At 41.3% G+C, this 21,026-nt stretch overlaps 1 protein-coding gene across 1 annotated transcript in view; it reads right to left on the reverse strand.

The window, feature by feature from the left end:
- UBE3D (ubiquitin protein ligase E3D) overlaps positions 1–21,026 on the reverse strand; it is a 138,591-nt gene that overhangs the window by 37,869 nt on the left and 79,696 nt on the right. The window contains exon 9 of the mRNA XM_015570296.1: positions 19,869–20,007. Within this exon, the coding sequence (XP_015425782.1) occupies positions 19,869–20,007 (139 nt within the window). The remainder of the gene's footprint in view (positions 1–19,868; positions 20,008–21,026) is intronic.

The following is a 21,026-nucleotide window of genomic DNA, read 5'->3' on the forward strand; positions in this document are numbered from 1 at the left end:
TTAATGCTGAAACATGACTCAGGAAACTTTATTTTCCTTTTTTGATAGTTTTTAAATCTCCAACAATCATTATATATTTCTTTTAAAATTAGAGAGACATACGCAGTTCTTAAAAGGACTCCATGTTTCTTCTGGTTGAATCACAGTCCTTCCTCAGACTTGTCATGTTGCTTTTCTTCCCAAAGATCCAAATTAGCAACATAATTTTCAGGTTAATAGGTAAGGTAGGAGAATGATGACTGAAGTGAAAAATATATCAGAAGTATCAGAATGATGTCATATACATATATATATATATATATATAAAGGCAGGTTCTCACGTCATGGAAAAATAAAAGTCATCACAGGATTGGGGTAAGAAAAATGAGTTTTTAATCCCCATAGGTTTAATTTGCTCAAGCTTTGTGTTTTATGGCCTACCAAAGTCAAGATGTCCTATATATACAGGGACAGAAATGTGAATGATAAGGGCAAGTGAAGCAGATATGTCTAAAAAGCAAAGTCTACTTTAAAAATAAAATATTTGATTTGAAGAAGGAATAATAAACCAAAGTCACCTTTCTTTTAATTTGGATATATTTTATGTCTTTATTTTGTTACAGTCAATCTACTATAACAAAAGTGTCCCTGGAGTGCTATCACATTTTCTGCCTGTCCAGCACCTTTTGAACACCCTTGAAAGGTTTGAGGAATTTCTTTCTTTATTGGTCTTACTTAAGTCAGAAGCCAGAACACTTTTTTCCTCAGCCTCCATGAAGCCAGGGCAGCATTGCGAGATCAGGCTCCACCAACCAGGCACCCTGTTCAGGACTTGGCTTTGGAAGTACGTCATTTGAGGAGGAAACATGGAGGATCCATACTTTGAAGACCATGGAGGGAAGTATCAGTCTTTCTGAGGATAGTAGGGCAGTAACCTGTGTCAGCGATATAGTGATCTTTTCCCTAAAACAACCCGAATGTATATTAGACTCCATTCCCAGCTACATGCTTAACTACCAAATACCCTTCAGCAAATTCTGCTTCTGCTCAAACTAACCAGAGTGTAAGCTGTTGTTTGGAAGAACCCTGACAATATGAGGAATGATAAATGAAGCCCCTAAAATATAAAGGAGAATAGATGTTCTACAAAATGACGACATATTAGATAATTGGTACTTCATCAGTTGGCCCTTTACTTTGTTCCTACTAGAGACTACATTCTCATTTCAGGTGGGGAAACATTCCAACATCACAGGAAAGTACACGGAAGACTGCTATTCAAATCCACACAGTTCTGACTCAAGAGTCTGAAATCTTATAATTGACATGAACTTCCCTCTTCCCCATCACCTCTACAGGAAATATAAAACAAAGACCTAATGATGATGCTTCAAAAATATTTCCTAAAGAAAGTCCCCTCTTGCTTTACTTAAGCCCTTTCTCAGACATTTCAGTGATTTCACTGTGATTCCTACACCTGAATGTAAAAATGGAGTGGAGTCCATGTAAAAAGTGAGCAAGAATGCAAAATCTGGTCCTATGCTAAAATGGATCCTGGGAGCCATACAAATGATTGACTTTCTTTTTTAAGCCAATTGCTACCAACCACTAAAAACAAAACAAGTCTACAAATCTCTCAGGAACATCTGAAAACATTATTAATGATGTTACATGTAGCATAAAAAGCAGAGGAACGGAAAATAACATGAATTTTTAAAAATACAGTTCAACTATATCCTGATTTCTGTAATCAACTCTATATTGCAAATTACCACTTCATCATGGTAAATTTGCAAATGTATTGGGAAACTTAAAAAGATCTTTTAACACCTGTTTTAGGGGCACCAACCATTTTATATTAGCCCCTCTGCACATTTAGAAAACAAGATGCATTTACCAAGTCTGCTTAAATTTTAAAACATGAATATGTTCAGTGATAATTTTATTTTGCAGAGACAGAAGCACAAGGGAGCTTCTAACTGTTGGTTCTCATTATATTTCCAATTATTTCAATTATTCCAGATTATGCATAAGGCAATTTCCCCTCTGAAAAAATGCTGGATAAAAATATCCATGGGACTCCAAATACCAGCAGTTTTAGGGGGGAACAAAAAGTTGTAAGTTAGGTGATGTAATATGAATTTAATTTTCTTATGGAAGCACTCTTACAACAAAGACTTGCATGACTAAACCTACCCCAACTTTACATATAAGTGACTACAAACATCTTATTTAATCAACTATTCTGAATTATTTCAAACAAAATTCCAATAAGGCAACCAAAAATAACAAAACTATGCTTACTATGACTCCTGCTTGATTTTATAAAAATCAAAGGTTGAAGAATTAACAACTCTTTCTTTGGATAAATGTAAGATGTCCATCCAACCCACAAGCCCATGGTCCATTTGTTAAGAACTTTCTTACCTCATAGGTGTGGCTTTGTATTGGCCAAGTTTGTCCTGCATAACCCTGGGCCTTAATCACATTTGATGGAAATAAACCCTGACCTAATGGAATTGTCTGTCTCATGGAGAACCTAAGATTTTTTTGGGGGGGGAAGGGGGCGGGAGGGGGAAAGGATCACTTAAGTGCTTTTTGCAAAAATGCCATTTCTGCTAAGTTTTCTTATAGTTAAAGAATTAGACATTGGGTTTCTATAACTAAAAACTAGAAGATTTCTGATTTTCTTAAGTTAATAGCTCACCACCACCACCAGCTATACGTTGAATGTTAATGTTTAGGTATGGATATCTTTAAGGTGAAGATAACCACCATTTACTTCTTTAGCATTTTCTATCCATTCTTCCATCCCTCAAAATGTGAATTCATACCATCAACAAGTTTCAAAGCTTTGAAATAAATGGTGGCTAAACTAAAAAAGAATTCATTATTGTGTACATAATAAGACTTATCGCCTCAACTTCAAGTCTTCTACATATTACCTCACACACTATAGTAATAAAGTGAACTACAATGAGTGTAATGACTTCATGATCTGCACCCTGCTAACTCCTGGCCCTCACCATCAAATGAAGTTTGCTGCCTTCTAACACCTCACTTCCCTAGCTGGTACCAGTATGTTACCTTTCTTAGGGTTCAAAGATTAAGCCTTGATCTAGCCTCCTGCCTTTTATGAAACATTTTTTAATTCAATTTCTTTAAAAAAAATTTTTATTGGTTTTTTACAGAGAGAAAGGGAGAGGGATAGAGAGTTAGAAACATCAATGAGAGAGAAACATCGATCAGCTGCTTCCTGCACACCCCCCACTGGGGATATGCCTGCAACCAAGGTACATGCCCTTGACCGGAACCGAATCTGGGACCCTTTAGTCTGCAGGCCAAAGCTCTATGCACTGAGCCAAACCGGTTAGGGCTGATTTGTAGATTTTTAAATCTGATCCTAGTCTAATTATTTTGCCTTTGTAAGTTATTTGATTTTTTGGCCTAAAGCACTTGAGAATTTCATCTTTATCTTTGAAATTTAAGAGTTGTATTATCATCTGTCTTGGGCTTGATCATTCAGGGTTAATTTTCCCAAGTAACCAGTGAACCCTTCTCAATGTGTAGATTTGGGTCTTTTCCTATTTCTGGAAAGTTTTCACAAGTGTGTGGACTCAAGTTTTTTTCTACTTATGGCATTATTTTTTAAATTATAGTTTAAATATTAGATCTGCTAGCTTGTTTTTTGTTGTTGCCTGTTTGTTTTTTAATTCAGAAACAATTCTTTAAGAACTGACCTTTTCGCCCGGTTGGTGTGGTGGCTAAGTTGGTTGAGCATTGTCTTATGCAGAGGAAGTCTCCGGTTCCACTCCTGGTCAGGGCACATGCCTAGGTTGCAGGCTCTAGATCCAGTAGGAGGCATGCAGGGGGCAGCCAATTGATGTTTCTCTCTTACCAATGTGTCTATCTCTCTCTCCCTCTCACTTCATCTCTCTGAAATCAATATTAACATATTAAAATTTTTTTTAATGACCTTTTTTTTTTTTTTTTGCCTATCTTTCATTGCCAATATTTTCTCTTAGATCAGGTGGGTGACAGAATATGCCATTCCAAAATATGCCACATAAATATTATTTTGGGTTAAAGGCACTTGAAAAAACAGAAAATGAAAGAAAATTTTTTTGATAGGCCTTCTTTTTCTTAAAAGCAGGAGATGAAATTCCCAAGTGAAAGATGTTCTCCCCGAACTAGAAGGAAATATCATTCTTATCATCAAGGACAAAAAGTTGAAACCAAAACATGTTTACGTAAAAAAAACCTTGTAAACATAATTCTGATCTTCCTTTAGCCTCTCCACATAGTTGACTTACTTTTCTACAGTCGCCTCTCGTTGTTCAACCGACTATAAAAGCACGGAAGCTCCGCCATTTCTTTGGGTATTCACAACCTACATGGGCCTCACGTAAAACTTGCACAAATTTGTATGCATTTCTATTGTCAATCAGTCTTACCTCAGTTTGACTCTTTGGGCCCAGCCAGAAAACACTAAGAAGGCAGAGGTAAAAATTTACCTCCCTTTCAGATCCTGTTTTACTTCTTCCTTTATGTGATTTTCATTTTCTTGGCTATTTTCCTGTCTTTCTTTAAACCCTTTAATAAATATTCATTAGACTCTATTTTCACTTGGGCACTTTTTAAATTCATTCTTCATTTCTGACATCTTTTTTCTCCCTTCCATTAATTTCTTGAGTTCAATCAACTCCTTTTTTATTTATCTTGGTTTTTGTCCATTTTGCATTTCTGAATCAGAGTGGTTTTTCATATCCTCAAATACTTGAACATCCTTAATTCTTTTTGGAGTGTAAACTTAACACTTCTAGTTCATTGTGATGTTGTAGGGGAGGATTTTTCTTAATTGATGGTTATGATTTTTCTAATTTTCTGCAGTATTTCTCCACTGACTTTCCTTTTGCCCATTTTTATGATATGGGAATGTTTTATAAAATCCCTATTTTAAAAGGTGACCTTTTCTGTTAGTCTAGCAAAGTCCAGGTAATTTAGTAGGTTTTTTCTGTCAGTGTGTTTTGGTGGCCAGAAAGGAGTTATGAGTCCTCTTTGTCTTACAGAACCCTAAGTTCCACCCACCTCACTTTTCTTCTTCATTGCTAAAAAGCACTTCTTTTCTTTTTGCTTTTTTTCTCCGGAAGCTATACTTTGGGAAGACTGTCCCAGTAAGTGATGTCTACCCTTTTAAGTCATTCTGGCCCTTTTAAATCATGTCTGTCTCTTTAAATGGTACACCTGGTCCTGTATTATGTCTGCTTCTTTTAATCACATGTACTTTAAAAACCTTTCCTACACGCCATGCTCTGATCTTCTTGAACATTTTTTCAGCATTTAAAAATTTAGGTTGGATTTAGTATTTCTAGTTGCCATTCAAAATCACCCATCGGCACCTCCTTCTCTTCAGTCTTTGCTACAGTTTTTCTTGGTCTGTTTTCTTCACCAAGAGCCTTGTGGCAGAGTGGGGGTGAGGTAGATGTATAAGGAATTGAGCACTAGAACATGTTGATTTTTTCCCTGATTACTCACAGGTATTTTGCAGTTTCGGAATTCTCTTCCTCCAGGTATGCGTGTAGAACTTTCACAGTTGGGAAGTTGTTTTCAGTTTGGGAGACTGATCATGACATAGCTGCATTGTTTTTTGCTACTTCGAAATGTGTAGAGAGCATTTCTTGACTCCAGGTGATGTACCAGAGGATGGAGAAGAGAGGATGCAAAGTTTTCAGCTGAAAACAATAGCAAGATGAAGGTAAAAACCTGGGCTCTAGCCAAGGATGTGCCAAGAATGCTGAAAAATCCTGTTGCCAAGAATGTGGAAACATGAGGGAAGAAAGCCTTTAATCTTGTGTATCCAGGGTCAAACTCAGGCTCTGGCTTCTCTCTTTGATTCTCAAAACCTGACTAGCCATAGTTTGGGTATTTTTGGGGTGGGGGTGGGGGGGTGAGGGAGAGGGAGACATAAACAAATGGGTTACAAAACTGATAAAAAGTATCATCTCCACGTGAAACTCTCGAAGGCCCCAACATTATAAAAATGAACATACTAATCAACTATAAGACAAAATTAAATAAACTCACATATCAAGAGCAAGTTTAACTAAAATGCGTTTTTAAAAGTACCTAATACTAAATAATACATTATGTTCGGGACACCATCACTGAGTTAAAAAAGAAACAACAGAGTTAAGGAATAAAATCCAGTGACTGATTAAGCTAGCTCTACTGTAATTAAACATAACTTTCTTTCCATTTCATACACCTCTAAAAAGACAAAGCCACAATCCACTTGCCACTAGAAACCACTCTGGAATGTGTGACCTGAACCACTGACATTTAGCAGAAATGACAAATCTGGGGATGTTTAATTCTATTATGACCCAAGATATTTTATTTCCTCACCATGCTACCCACCCACCCTGAGCAAATCTGACTCCAAAGATAGAGTAGTGATAAAATGTGATACACCAATTACATTAATTTTTTAAGTGGCCACACCTTACCCGTGGTGTTTACAAAGTGCTTTCAGAGAGAAGGGTAGCTATTATTCTACTTCTATAGATATGAAAACCAAGGCTAAATCATAAAGAGCCAAAGATGACACTAAAAGTCCTTGCTTTGAATTCTTTAACCATATGGCAAAGACAGATCAAATGTAAGAAAGTTCTAAGTCACAGCTACAACATGCTAAGCATTTCCTTGGACCAGAGCACGAAGTGGGGAGGCAGAGCTGAGGCCTGATGAAGCCATGCGTCAAGGCCAGGCTCCAGGGTGAGTAATGCTCATGAAAGGAGACACAGGCCACTTGCTGCTGGCAATTGCTGACTTTTATGATGTATGTGGAACACCAAATTTAGAGAAATACGAAAAGCCAAGCTGCCTGCCAGTTCAGTGAGTCCGAAACCCTAATGTCATCACAGAGATCCACCATTACAGACTCAGTGCTGAAAGGGGCCCCTGGGAGGCTGGCTGAAGTGACTGTAAAACTACCAGGGAGGAGGGGAAATTGTGGGGAGCATTGAAGAGGAGAAAAGAGAACTTACATAAGGTGAGCTTGCAAACCAAAATTCTAAAACACACGAAGAAAATGAAGCCTAAATCAGACAGCTACAAAATTACCACTAGAAGATTAAGACAAAATTAAAATAACAGAACACATGAAAAAGACTTAAAAGCAAATATGTTTCATATTCTCAAAGGTTTTTAAAATTTGATATTTTGGAAAAAAAATATATATCCATTAAAATAAAACTCAATAATGGGGATAAGTACCAGAAAGAGTGCTTACAAAATCTAGTGCTGAAGAATTTATCCTGAATTCATATATAGACATATATATGTGAAACAACCTTTAAGAGACAAGGAGAACATATTGAAAGACTCTAATATACGCCTAATAGGAGGGCAAAAGAAGAAAAATGTGGGGATAATTGAGATTTGATATATAATGGTTAACCATTTTCCAGAACTAATTAAAGATGAGTCCTCAGATGATCTGGTCTCAGAGAATAGAATTTTTTTTTTTTAAATCCACACCTACGCATCACTGAAAAGCTATACACTATATCAAGCACAAAGATAAAATCTTATAGGCCAGTCAGAGCAAAGAGATAGATTATCTTCAAGGAAACAGCAAATAATCTTACAATAGCTGTCATATCAACAGAAATAGATGACAAAAGGCAATGTGTGATAAACCTTCACACTGTGAAGGGGTACAGAATTCTATACTTAGCTTACAAGACTACAAACAAAATAAAGACATTTTAGATAGAAAGACCAAAAATCTACCATTCACAGATCATCAGTGAAAAGAATACTAAAGGATACGGGATTCAGGAAAACAAATAAACAAAAAAGCACAGAAACTCATATGCATATATGTACTGAACATTAAAATATATTTAAAATTAATAACTAACATTTGTTTTTAAGTGAAACAAACAAAAGTAGTACAGAATAATGGGAAAGAAGGGGGTGAGGGGAAGGAATGTGCTTAATAGATAGTTAAAATATGGTAAGATTCTTGCTTGTTTGAAAAAGGTGAAGATACTGAACAATTTTATTTTTACTAGGAAGCTTTATACTTTATATAATTAAAAAATGTAAGAGTAACCACTAAAAAAAGAAAACTGTATGCTACTGCTTCCAAGCCAGAAAATACATTTACAAAAAAAGATGAAAAGTTATCAAGACAACAGAGGACAAGAAATAGAAAAAAAGAAGAAAAGACAGTAAGATAATCAAAACACATACACTCCCCTCCACATGCATATAGAGAGATAGTAGCCCAGCCAGCGTTGCTCAGTGTTTGAGCATCGACCCAGGAATCAAGAGGTCACAGTTTAATTCTTGGTCAGGGTGTGTGCCCGGGTTTCAGGCTCGATCCCCAGAAGGAGATGTGCAGTAGGCAGCAGATGGATGATGTTTCTCTCTCATTGATGTTTCTAGCTCTATCTCCCTTTCCTTTACTCTCTCTCTTTAAAAAAAAATCACTAAAAAAAATAAAGAGATGGTAGACATAAGTCCAGCTACACTAGAAATCACAATAATGTAAGCAGAGTTAACTTACCTGTTTAAAATAAAATCATGTGTTCTGTTTGCAGGGCTCTAATTTCTGCTAAAAACAATAGTATATTTGGGGGTAGGTATTGATGCTGAAAAGCAGCTGACAGTTCAAACAGGCAATGCCTCAAATGTTTTTGCCTTTACAAATGATTTTCAAGCTGAAGTTAAATGAGACAAAACAACAACAATAATTTATGAGCAGCAGGAAGAGTCAGAAACGTTGGGACTATGGATAAATGTTATTATTTATAAAGAACTACTCCCAGCTTTAAAGAGACAAGAAAAGGCACTGGCACCTAAATATCACTTGGCCAATTCTTTACTCCAGTTTAGTCTGTGTTCTGTTATTAGAGCTTCGAACAAGGCACCAGATAACCTCTCGTTCGCCACGGATTGATCCAACTGCCTTACTCTGCTGAACGCTAACTGCAGACGCTGACTGCATGAAGCCCCGTTTGAAATATTTCCCTGCTGCCACAGCATAATCCTTCCTTCGCAACCTCTGCAGCCATCATTTCCAACGTCCAGCCTGGACAGAAGCAATGTGCTAACCTGTAAGGGGATGCCAACTTACACTGGATGCCGGCCTTCTTCCCCAGGCTAACTTCATCCATAAGCTCGCACACTGCTGTGAGTCCTTCGACTACTAAAACAGCATTGGTGGATTTCTGAGCTGCAGGAATGAGAAACCTGGATCTAGACAGGTGACTTGCACCCAGTCACACTGGTTGCAGGTGCCATAGCAGCCCAGACCAGAAATCAGACCCGCTTCCCCCCTCCATGCCACGGCTTCTCCCCTCTATGTCACCTATCAGGTCTATGAGAGAGGAACAGAAGGACAATAAATTGGCTTCATTCTTGTTCCTCGTAATCCCTTTGGCCCAGTTCCCCAACACCTTTTCTGTTCTAAATCTTCTCACTTTGCTGAAGGGATGAATCCTTCCTGGAGATTCTCAGTGGAAGCTTAGAATAATTCCACCTTCCAACCCGTCATTCCCTTCCAGGCTGGCACCCTACCCGGGCTGCTGTTTGCCCCTCTGGGCAGAAAAGCTCCTGCCAACAGTACAGTAGCTTCCTTCACGGGAGAAGCGAGCTCAGCCATCTCGATCCTGATGGCCTATTGTTTCTAAAAGCAGACACGTCTTTAGCCTCCTTGTCAAGGAAGCGGGACCCTCCACCAGGAAGCCGCTCGACTGAACACAGCCATGTTCCGTGTGTGGGAAAGAACCGCATCATGTTGTTAATAGCTCGTTAGAAAACTTTCCCAGAATAACCACATCTACAAATAAAATTAATGCAAATGCAAAACCACTGGAAAATTCCCAAGCCACAGCTGTTTCAATGAGAACCAGGACCCCGAGTCAGAAACACAGGGTGGAACCCGAAGAGGAAGAAGCTGAGGGAGAGCAGAGAAATCAAGAGCCATCCAAAGACCATTCCAGGTTCTGCCTGTCGTCTCTACACAGCTCACCTGACACTGGTTTTTCTGTGTCTGCCCCCACAGGAAGGAGGGACCTGGGATTCTCCGGCAGGAGAGCTCAGGGCCAGAGAGCACTGCAATCCCATCACTTGTGACCCTTTTTTGTGGCTGTTAGCAAGGTCCAGGATATAAACTCCATTCTCTTGCAGAGCCGAACCAAACCAAACCAAAACAAAACCTCTACGTAATGGGGTTTTATCTATGCTTTTCAACAGTTAAACACTTTCAAGATGTTCAAAAGAAATAAGGACTTAGTCTCTGTAAGAAATATATACAGTTACAGTGTTCAGCCTGGGTGAATAAATTAGGAACAGCTGGGAACACAGTGCCTCTGTGTGCTTCTACTTTACAAGAAACTTTATTAATCTAACCCAAGGCCCTCATTGCACAGATAGAGAAATTGGGACCCCGCGAGGTTACTGGGCTATAGCGGGGTCACACGGCGTCCAGGTGGGGGCAGATTTAAGACCAGACCCTGAGTGTCCTCTGTCAAGGGGAGCGGCTGGCTGCGGAAGGAGAGAGGCTGTGGGGGCTGCACACCCCTGCGGGGGAGGAACCGGAGACTGGGAGACACTGAAGGAAGATAGCTTAGGGGTACTGACACCTGGGCTCCACCAAGCCCCTGAGTGTGAAAGGGCGAGAACATAGGAGAAGAAAACAGTACCAGAAAAAGTACGAACTTTGAGGTGGCTCAGTTTACTTCACAGTCAGGTATGTAGCAAGTGCAGGTTCATAAGGAAAAGTGAAGAAAAGAGAAAAATAACTGAGCTATTTGAACTAATAACTAGGTGTCTGTCATAATTTTTTAAAAAAAACCATTTTGTTTATATTTTCCACCTCAGTGGGAATATATTCTATTATCATATACGTGTTTCTGACCTTGGTTCTTGAAAGCCATTATCAGAAACACTTTGGATGTTAGCCACATGCAGATTCCGGGCGCTCCTGCAGAGTCACTGACGCAGAATCTCTCAGAAACCTGAATTTTAAACAGGCTTCCCACGGACACTGACATTTAGTGACCAGCACATGCCTATTCCTGTCGCGGATGAATTAGACAAACTATCTGCCCTCCGGTCCTCCCCACTCCCCTCTCAGCGTTACAGATCCTGAGGTGCGGGACAGTGAGTGCCCCCAAAGCACTGGCTGCTCCGCCCTGGCAGGCCTTCCGCCAGGCCTCCTCTCCCCACCGGGCATTAGGACTGAAAGGGGCTCTAGGTCAGGTAATAGCTGGTTTAATTTTAAGGCTCTATATTTTTAGGTTAAACGGGCAAATAAGTATTGTTTTGCTAATGAAAAACATACCACATTTTCTGTCATGAATAAGTATTTCCTTTAAAGTCGGGGCGGGGCGGGGGGGTTAATTTACTAAAAAAAAGCAAACAACATGAAAGACAGAATCGTTGACTTTCTGGGCTCTACCTCACCCCTGCTTCTCTCAATAAGGCCAAAGCCAGAGCAGCCCTGGCACAATCAGGGTCCCCGAACAAGTGCAGCTCCTCAGAGTGAAGGTCAGGGAAGGCTTGGGAACCACATCCGCGGGGGACAGAAATTTCAGAGGGGAATCTGGGTAGCATGATCAGCCTTTTGATAAGATGTGATGTGGTGGCAACATGAGCTGGCTCTCTGCTTGGCCCCGTCCTCCACATTTTCTCAAGAATATGGCAAAACAGCAGGGACCAAGGGAGGAAGAGGAAGGGAGAATCCAGACTACAGAGCTGTAGTAAACGAAGGCTACCTGCTTATTTCCCCAAACCACACAACACCTCACAGGGCAGAACGGAAGGAAGGCGGCAACATCCTTTCATGCCCAAATTGTGGAGGCAGTTCTCAGAAATCTGTTTTGAAGAGAGAGGCTGAAAATAGAGCAGTAATCACTACCTTTGAGACTTGGATTTCCTAAATATTATGAGTAGCATTCATGTCCTGGATTATCTCTGTCCGCTGAGGGGAAAGGCATTAGCAGGAAAGAGAGAAGACTGGCACACCTCAGGGACTGATGGGGTTAAGAACCCGCCTCTCAGTTCTCTAGAACATTCAGATCTCCCTGATAGCGGAGTGAAGTTCTAGCAGGCGCCTGCCCATCTCCTGCAGGCCTACCTGCCTCCTGATTACACCCACAGCAACCCCTGGGCACCTGGAATGGCTCACAGCCTCCCTCCCCATCCACTGTCACCTAACAACAGGACTTTCACATAAAAAGTCTCCAAGTGCCTTTGACAGCCTCGGGGGATGGCTGTCTGCACGCAAGGTGAAACAGAGGAAAGAACAGAATACTGCCAGTAACTGAGTCCCAGCACCTCCAACAAGGGCAATTTTATGCTAAAACATATTTGTGTCTGTGTGTATAGATATGTGAGCATACATAAAAAACACTAACAAGAATTACTCTATTTTATTCCCAGTAATTTTTAATTTTCTTTACACTTTTCTGTATTTTCCCATTTTTTTTATCATGTGACTGTCTTCTTATAATCATTTTCTAAAATGTTACTTTAAAAGATAATTACGACACTCTGGCCAGAGTTGCTAAGTGGTTAGAGTGTTGTCCCATACATGGAAGGGTCACAGGTTTGATTCCTGGTCAAGGGCTCGTACCTGGGCTGTGGGTTCACTCCCCAGTTGGGCACATGTGGGGAGGCGACCAATCGGTGTGTCTCTTTCACATCGATGTTCATCTCTCCCTCTCCATTTCTTTCTAGAATCAATGAAAACTATTTTTGGATGAGGATTAAAAAAAATAAAGATAATTACATCTATAATTCCTCTAGAGATGAACATGGCATATAATAGATAAAGCCATTTATGCAGTGCAATGTCTAAAAGTAGAATAGAAAAAAAATGGTATAGAGATAGGAACTTCACTTTCTCTTCTCTGTAGCCCTGTTGTCGCTACTGATCTGTAAAGACCTCTGCCTACCAATTTCTTGGAGCCCCCTGTAGATTTCATTTTTAAAAGAAGTTCCTAAGCTTAAACTACAACTTCAACCATATAAGCAATCAAAGCTTTTCCCGAGATACCAACAAATGGCCAAATGACAAAACCAAATTTTCATGTGTTACTTTCTCCCTCTTTTTGATATAAGTATTAATAAGTAGTAAAAAGAGTAGCTGAATAGGGGAATTATTTGCAAAATTATTCACTTCTGAACAAATGAGAAGTTGAATATGTGTTTTTTTACAGTTAAAATCAAACTGCATACAAGTAAAATAATTAAGAATTTTTTTTTCCTCTGGAATGAGTCCCTTATTCAAGATAGTTCATCTGCTTCACCCTTCTTCACTGAACAGTGCATGATTTCAAATCCATCTAGAGCTGAGGAAATATCCCTGAGCAACCCCATTATGGTAAAAAATAAGCTCTATAAATCTTTGCTTCTTCCTTTCTACATATTTTCACCATATTATTCAACCACACAGCATATGCATAAACCTGCACTCGGATGACGCTCCGAATCTATGATGCTGGAGAACACCACCACACGCTCCCAGGGCTGAAGGCTGTGGTTCTCTAAAGGGTGATATTAGTAAGAGAGACACTTGCTGCCTTATTGGAAAGAGTATGCACAAGACCTAGGACTGTTAAACAAGGCCCCTCGGTATTTTCTTTAACGTAACTGTCATGAGGTGGAATAAATAAGAAGTCTCAGGTTTGAAACACCACCCTGTATTTGAATAGTAAGGCAGAGTGCTGGGAAATAATATTAACTACATTCTACGTGAACTTGCCCATATCACTTACTTTCCTCACCTTCAAAATAGGGATTGTTGTGAGGATTTAAAAAATACACAATGTCTGTGGAAACATTTTAAATTATTATGGAATGCAGTCATCTACCTGTGGGACAGAAGCAGCTTCAGTTCTGGGGCTCTGTGCTCTGGACAATCCCATCCACCCAATCTGGATGGCCTGGAGCGGCTGGATGGAGCAAGGGTTAGTGAGGGGAGGGGAGGGAATGGACAAGAATGTTTTCCTCAGCTCAGGGCCCAAGGCTATGGAACACTCCTTATCCCTCAGCTAAATGTAAGTTTTCAAGGAACACTCCTCTTGGGAATTCTCAGTGGAAGTCAAGTCATAAGTTAGGAGAGAGACAGAGTTTAACCAGATGACTCACTCCATTAATGGGACCCTTCGCCATGTTACTACCTAGCTGCACTGTGTTCAGAGTGGCCGAGACCCAGCTGCAATAGAACTGGAAGCAGGTGCAGACTGGGAAAGCAATGCTCAACCAGGGCCTGCTGGGCGTCTCCTGTGACTCACTGTGTACTAAGAAATGGCAAATCTTGTTCCTGCTGTACCATCTGACCAAGGTGGCCCTGACCAGAGGAGAGCTGTCTAGTCACTAAAAATAAAAAAATAAAAAATGATATCCTATTGACAATCACCAATTAAACGTGCAGTGTTACACCGTTGGAGATCAGCAAGACTGCTGGGAAGAACGGATGTGAGTGCTCTGCCTTATCATCCAAATCTTCCGCTATCAGATAGAATAGTGTCTCCCATCTCTGTTCTCAGAGCATTAATTCCATTGAATGCTCCTAGAAAAAGTCTTTGTAGTATCCAATACAACTGGGAAATAATATTAACTATATTCTTTAACTAGCAAGGGTCACAATGCTCCTTACACACATATGAAAGGCACTGAAAAGTCCTGCAAGTAAAAATAAAAAAAATATATCTTAGTTTAATTAAAGTTATTTTAAATGGCAACAGTACCTGGTGATTAAGTACAGGGGATTCTAGGGCCAGGCTTTGTACCTTATGCTCCTCTGTTTACTAGTTGTGAGAGCATGGGCAAGTAAATCTCTCTGGCTCAGTTTCTGCACAAGTGAAATGGGAATAATAATAAACCTTCCTCATGGTATTTTTTCATGACAATGAGCTAATCATTGAGAACAGTGCCAGGATAACAGAAAGCACTGAATATACATTAGCCTTTAAATTTTCATTATTAATACATAATTACTAAATACTATTTTCTATAACAACTACATATTCTAAGGCAGCAGTCGTCAACCTTTCTGACCTCATGGACCACCAGTGGTCACCGGATCACCGGTTGGCGACCGCTGTCCTAAGGAACCTGTGTTCCATGGAATAAGGAAATGTTAGTAAGAAAAATAATATCCTTCATACCTGAAGAGAAGTCAGCATCTTGTGTTGCACAAAAAGCATAGCATAGAAATCAGTTAGTCTCCAATATCAACTTACCCTTCTGGGGTCTATTTCCTTATCTATAAAAGTAAGGTAATTAGACTAGTTGGTCTTTCCTGCTACAGTAATAGTCTAGGATTCCAAGGAAAAGGCCTAGTAATTAAAACGCGCAGCCCTGCCCAATCCTGGATCCAACCCGGTTGCCCTTAAGGCTCTACGCCATTCAGATTTAAAGTTGCTATTACCGGTTAAGAACCGGGTCTGCCATCCAGCAACATGGATATGGAAATGGCCTTCTACCACCTCGCCCCGGAGTTCTGAAGCACTCGGAGCAGAAGCAGGCTGGCAGCAGTCATGAGGGCCACAGGCTGCAACCTGCCCCGTTCCCAGACCTTCAATCCCGCCGCCTGGGTTTCTGGCATCAAAGCTTGGGCATCATCCCTATTTCTGTACTGTGGTCTCCAGTGCCTAGAGGGAGCCCAGTCCTGTGTACTAGTCACTCTGCTTATCTTGATTCCTGCCAGCTCTTTCCAAAGGCTGAACTCTTCTCCCAGTCTTTCTCATCTGTACAAAGCCCCAGGCTGGAATTACAGTGCAGATACCCACCTGTGCTCAACCTTGCCCACATCTCTCCAATCTGAATTCCTGTGGAGTCTACCCTGTCTCAACAGGAAAGGGCTCTGCGTCTGCCCCGGAGTGTGTACGGCTCACACTAGCTCCGTCTTTTGGAGATCTCTAGAATGTCAAATGGCCATGCCGATTTGTGCTCTATTTGCGTATCCTCCCACCATAGCCAGTCAGCCCATATGCTTCCTCCGTCCAAGCACTGTTCTAAGTTCTGTTGACACAATATTGAACACAAGCAGACATTCTCCCTCTTTACAGTTAACACACATTTCAGTAGAGGAAAAAGGACAAATAAATGTACAAGGGAAGGTTATAGAATATGCTGATAGGGAGAGAGGAATTCAATGAGGAGTGTCAGGCTAGGCCCCTTAGGGGAGGGGGCACCTGAGCTGAGACTGAAAGAAGGTCCAGACCTGAAATCGGGTCCAGAACACCTCCTGGTAGCAAAGAAAACCTCCAGTACACAGACTCTAAGGCCAGATCCAGCTTGTGCTGGGGAGCAGGAAATAAGTCCAGTGTGGCTGGAACAGAGTGAAAGGGAGAGAGCAGGACATGAGGCCAAAGGGCAAGGCAGGGCCACATGTTGCTGGCTTTGTTGGCCGAGTGCAGATGTTTGGATTGTATTCTCATTGCAATAAAAAGTCATGGAAGAATTTTAACAGAGGGTGACACGGTAAGTCCATCCTTCTTCCTGGGGCTGCAACAACTCTAGTATGTGCCTAGCAACACATCAGTGATTATCCACCAAATGCTAGAGTCTCTTCACTCACAATCACAACAGGCATGTTCAGGTATGTAACCCAGTGCAAGATAAAATGATAACAAATCTACCCAAAGATATCCCTATTGACTTGAGAGAAATGTTATACGGTAATTTAAGAAGTTACACTTTCTTATGTTAATAGCTCTAATCCTATCTAATAAAGAGGTAATATGCAAACTGACTATCACTCCAACACACAAGATGGCCACCCCCATGTGGACACAAGATGGCCTGCAGGGGAGCGCAGTTGTGGGCAATCAGGCCAGCAGGGGAGGGCAGTTGGGGGGGACCAGGTCTGCAGGGTAGGGCAGATGGGGGCAACTGGGTTGGCAGAGGAGCAGTTAGGTGTCGATCAGGCTGGCAGGGGAGTGGTTAGGGGGTGATCAGGCTGGCAGGCAGAAGCGGTTAGGGGCAATCAGGCAGGCAGGCAGGCAGCTGGGAGCCAGCAGTCCTGGATTGTGAGAAGGATGTCCGACTGCCCTCAAGGGGTCCCAGATTGGAGAGGGTGCAGGCTGGGCTGAGGGACACCTGCCCTCCCCCCACCGCCATGCACAAATAAGATAAACCTCTCCTTTTGGGATTTGGCAGTGATAAGGATCAAGTGGGAGTGCCACTTGAATCCTCAGAAATGGAAAATCACATTTTTACAAAAAAAGAAAAAAAAAGCAACATTGCTCACAGTAACTGACTCGGCCTGGAATACAAGAGGACTGGAAATGTAAAGATGGTATCTTTAACAAATGTCACTCTGTTATTCTATAGCTCTTGCCAGTACAGCACTTTAAAGAACTGCATTAAAGTAGCTCCCAATTGAAAAAGTAAATCCCAAGTACAGGCAGAATTAGCAGCCCCGTTCCTTGCTCTGATAGTGAATGATTAAGGGGGTGTTACAAAGATGAAGCAGGGCCTCTCTTTCTAATCCTGACAGACATCCTCCCTTTTTCACTAATCCTCTATTTTGGAGTGAAGGCCCGCACAGGGAAGTCGATTCCTGGTAAAGCCATAATAAGAATGCATCTTTCCGCCCTAAGTGGTTTGGCTCAGTGGATAGAGCACTGGCCTGCGGACTCAAGGGTCCCAGGTTCAATTCTGGTCAAGGGCATGTACCTTGGTTGCGGGCACATCCCCAGTAGGGGGCATGCAAGAGGCAGCTGGTCGATGTTTCTCTCTCATCAATGTTTCTAACTCTCTATCTCTCTCCCTTCCTCTCTGTAAAAAATCAATAAAATATATTAAAAGAAAAAAGAATGTGTCTTTCCAGGGCCAGAAGCAGGGGGGGAATCTCTTTAGCAGACACTGTTCAGGAACTTGTGACAAGTTACTCTGTACCTTTGAAATCGGGCAAGTGTTTGTGCTCCTGACAATAATATTCAGCAAACGGACTGAGACCAGAGGAAGTACAATCACTAATAGAGAGGGTCACTCAGCAATTAATGTGCTGACCGCTCTAAAAGCTCCCTAATGCCACCAAGAGCAGGGCCGGCTTTCCTGCCCGTGTCTACATGAGCCCGAGCTGAGATCCTCAAAGGCAGCAAGGCCGCCTGCCTCGTCTCATGGAGAAGAAATACAGACGGGGCCTCCTCTCAAATTCCCCACACCCGGTTTAGATTCCTCTTTTTCCTTTCATCTCTAAGACTTGCGTTGAGGCAACTTTGTAATATAATTATTCTCAATTTCTATCACACACAGATGATGGCTCCATCTTCCCCAATATTCTGTGTAAAATCCTTCAAGTCAGAGTCATCTCTCTGGCTCCCCACTCACCCATCATATAAAAATTTCACACCATACACGAAGGAACATATAAAAAATAATTGCCTTCCAGCCTCACTCCCCAAAGGTAGCCATTGTTAAGTTTCTTACCTCCCTTCAAAAAAGTTTGTGGGCATATATAAACTTTTGTGTTATCCAGTGTTCAATCTCAAGAGCAAAACTTAGAAGAAAGAAAGATTGATAGAATTTTAAATCATTTCTGGCTCAGGGCAGCATACAAATAATTACAAATTACTACAGAATAAGGGATGATGTGGATATTCCAAGATAGACACAACTGACCTCCATCTACCACTGACACACCCTCCACCTCCCAAGACTTGGGCGAGTACTGCATTCAGGTGGTAGATGCAGTTACCTGGGCATTTGCCAGGGGACTCCAGCTCTGTCTCTAACATGCTGCGTGGTCCCTGGCCAGTTCACTCCATCTCTCTGCATCTCAGTTTCCTCTCCTACAAAATAAGGTGTTTTCTAGGGTCCCTTGAGTCCGGTATCAAAGTTGATAATCGAGTAATGAATGATAAATACCAACAGGTGCACCATGGCCAAAGTCTGAAATTTGCATCAGGAAGAAAATCACAGAGATAATCAATATAATAAATTACCAGGAGAATATGGATACAAATTAGATTGCAGTAATTATGTTTTTTTAATCAATTTTTTGAGCTATAATTCATAGAAGAATTCATGTCTTATTTTAACAGAGATGCACCAAGCAACACACATTGATCCTGAAGTTATTTTAAGATACACCTGCAACCCTTCGGAAGTAGAATTGACATACATTGACTCATTTCTCACCTGGGGCATGTGGCCTTCTCACCAAGCTCAGAAGGTTTGTGAATATTTTTCCATTGTCAAGACTCATTGATATGTTCCATTACACTCAGTAGCTATTGGGTCACAACTTCAGTGACTAACATCTTCATTCTCATTTGCCACCTCAGCGACAATTAGCTGCCTACCAGGGAGAAAGTCCTCTTGCTGGTTGGTCCGTATTTGCTGTCCTGTTTGTCCTGTTCTGACCTTGTTCTTTACCTGGAGCATAGATTGATACCCAGGAGAGTGGGAAAGTGATGATGGTGGGACCAGGGAGAGAGGGAACAGGTGCTCAGAGTGGGTAGGACCCTATCACTGTTAAGCATCCACTTGGCAATTTGACTGCAAGCTGAAGATCCTTGTTCCAGGGCAAATCTGGGAAAAAGGAAGTGGCATTCACAAGTGTCTCTGTCAAATGTTCTTGCCTTTTCTCTCAGAGGCAGGAAAGATTAAGGGAACAAACCCTGGAGTTAGAGAGAGATGGATTCCATCACTACTGAACAACTGCCTAGAGAATTCTGAGCCTCCATTTTTTCATTTGTTTAAAAAGAGACAGGCAAGGCAGTACCTGCTTATGCTTATTATTAGTATGATGTGAAAATGCGGGTTTCCATGGACTACCTCCTGTGAAAGACAGGCTCCTTAAAGGGCCATTGCAAGTAAAACTGAGAAATCACACCCTGGTAGGAACAATCCCTTACCTGAAAGGAATTCATACAGCGAAGGGACGGAGGCAGCGTGGCGTTATTCCTTGATAATAGCAGCAGCAGCTCCAAGCAGGTTGCAGAGGGCAGGGTCAGAGGGTGGACGCTGATGTCACTTTCCCAGGAGCTGACGAGCCTGAAAGACATCGGTGTGTGCAAGGTCATAATTGCACCTGGTCACCATTATTTCAAGAATCTAATGGAGGAGAAAACCTCCAGTTGTGGGAGGAAAAACAATGTATAAAAAAATAGAAAGAAAATAGTTACGCTATAAACTCACAGGTTAAATGTCCAAGACATCTTACAGCATTTGGGGTATAAAACAGATGGTGTAGGCCTTTTTTTCAGGTCAACATTTTATACTCAAAGAGCCAAGCAATGCAGTCTTACTTGTGAGGGACCAATCTGGGGCTGGGGAGAACAACAGCGAACACACCGAATGCTTCCTATGTTCTATGCTCTGAGCTGCATGGGCACCTTAGTCCACCCTCAGATACGTGTGAAACGGACCTATTGTTATCCCCATTCCACACATGTGGCAACTGTTACTGAGCTGGATATGCCCTTTGGAACATCCAGTTCAGTGATTTTCAGACCAGCCCTCATTCATGACACAGATCAAAGCAAAGCTGGTGTTAGAAGGGTAGGGATGGCAGGAGGCTCTCATCCTCCAGCGTGGCCTGGGAAGCAGCTCTATTTGAAAATCCTTTCATTTGAAAGATGAGGAAACTGAGGGCTAGAAAAGCAAAGAGACTTGTCTGAGATTAGGCGGATGTTTAGGAAATTATACGAGTCTGATCCTGGTTTCCTGAGTTTCCATCTGGTGCTTAAAGAAAAGGGGAAAATCAGGAAATCGTTATGAGAAAGTGTAATAAGAGTAGCATGAGTCTTATGCTATCACTCTTCTATTTACAGTACTTGAGTATTTCCTGTCTTTGCCCCACCAAAGTGTCTCTTACCATTGTCCTGAATTTTAAAGAGAAGTGTGTGTGTGTGTGTTTGCCTTTCTATATAAACTTCTCTTTTTTAAAAAATTAAATCTTTATTGTTCAGATTATTACATTTGTTCCTCTTTTCCCCCCCATAACTCCCCTCCTCCCAGTTCCCACCCCACCCTCTGCCCTCACTCCCCACCCACTGTCCTCATCCATAGGT

The sequence above is a fragment of the Myotis davidii genome, unplaced genomic scaffold (assembly GCF_000327345.1).
Source record: "Myotis davidii unplaced genomic scaffold, ASM32734v1 scaffold185, whole genome shotgun sequence".
Classification (NCBI taxonomy): domain Eukaryota; kingdom Metazoa; phylum Chordata; class Mammalia; order Chiroptera; family Vespertilionidae; genus Myotis; species Myotis davidii.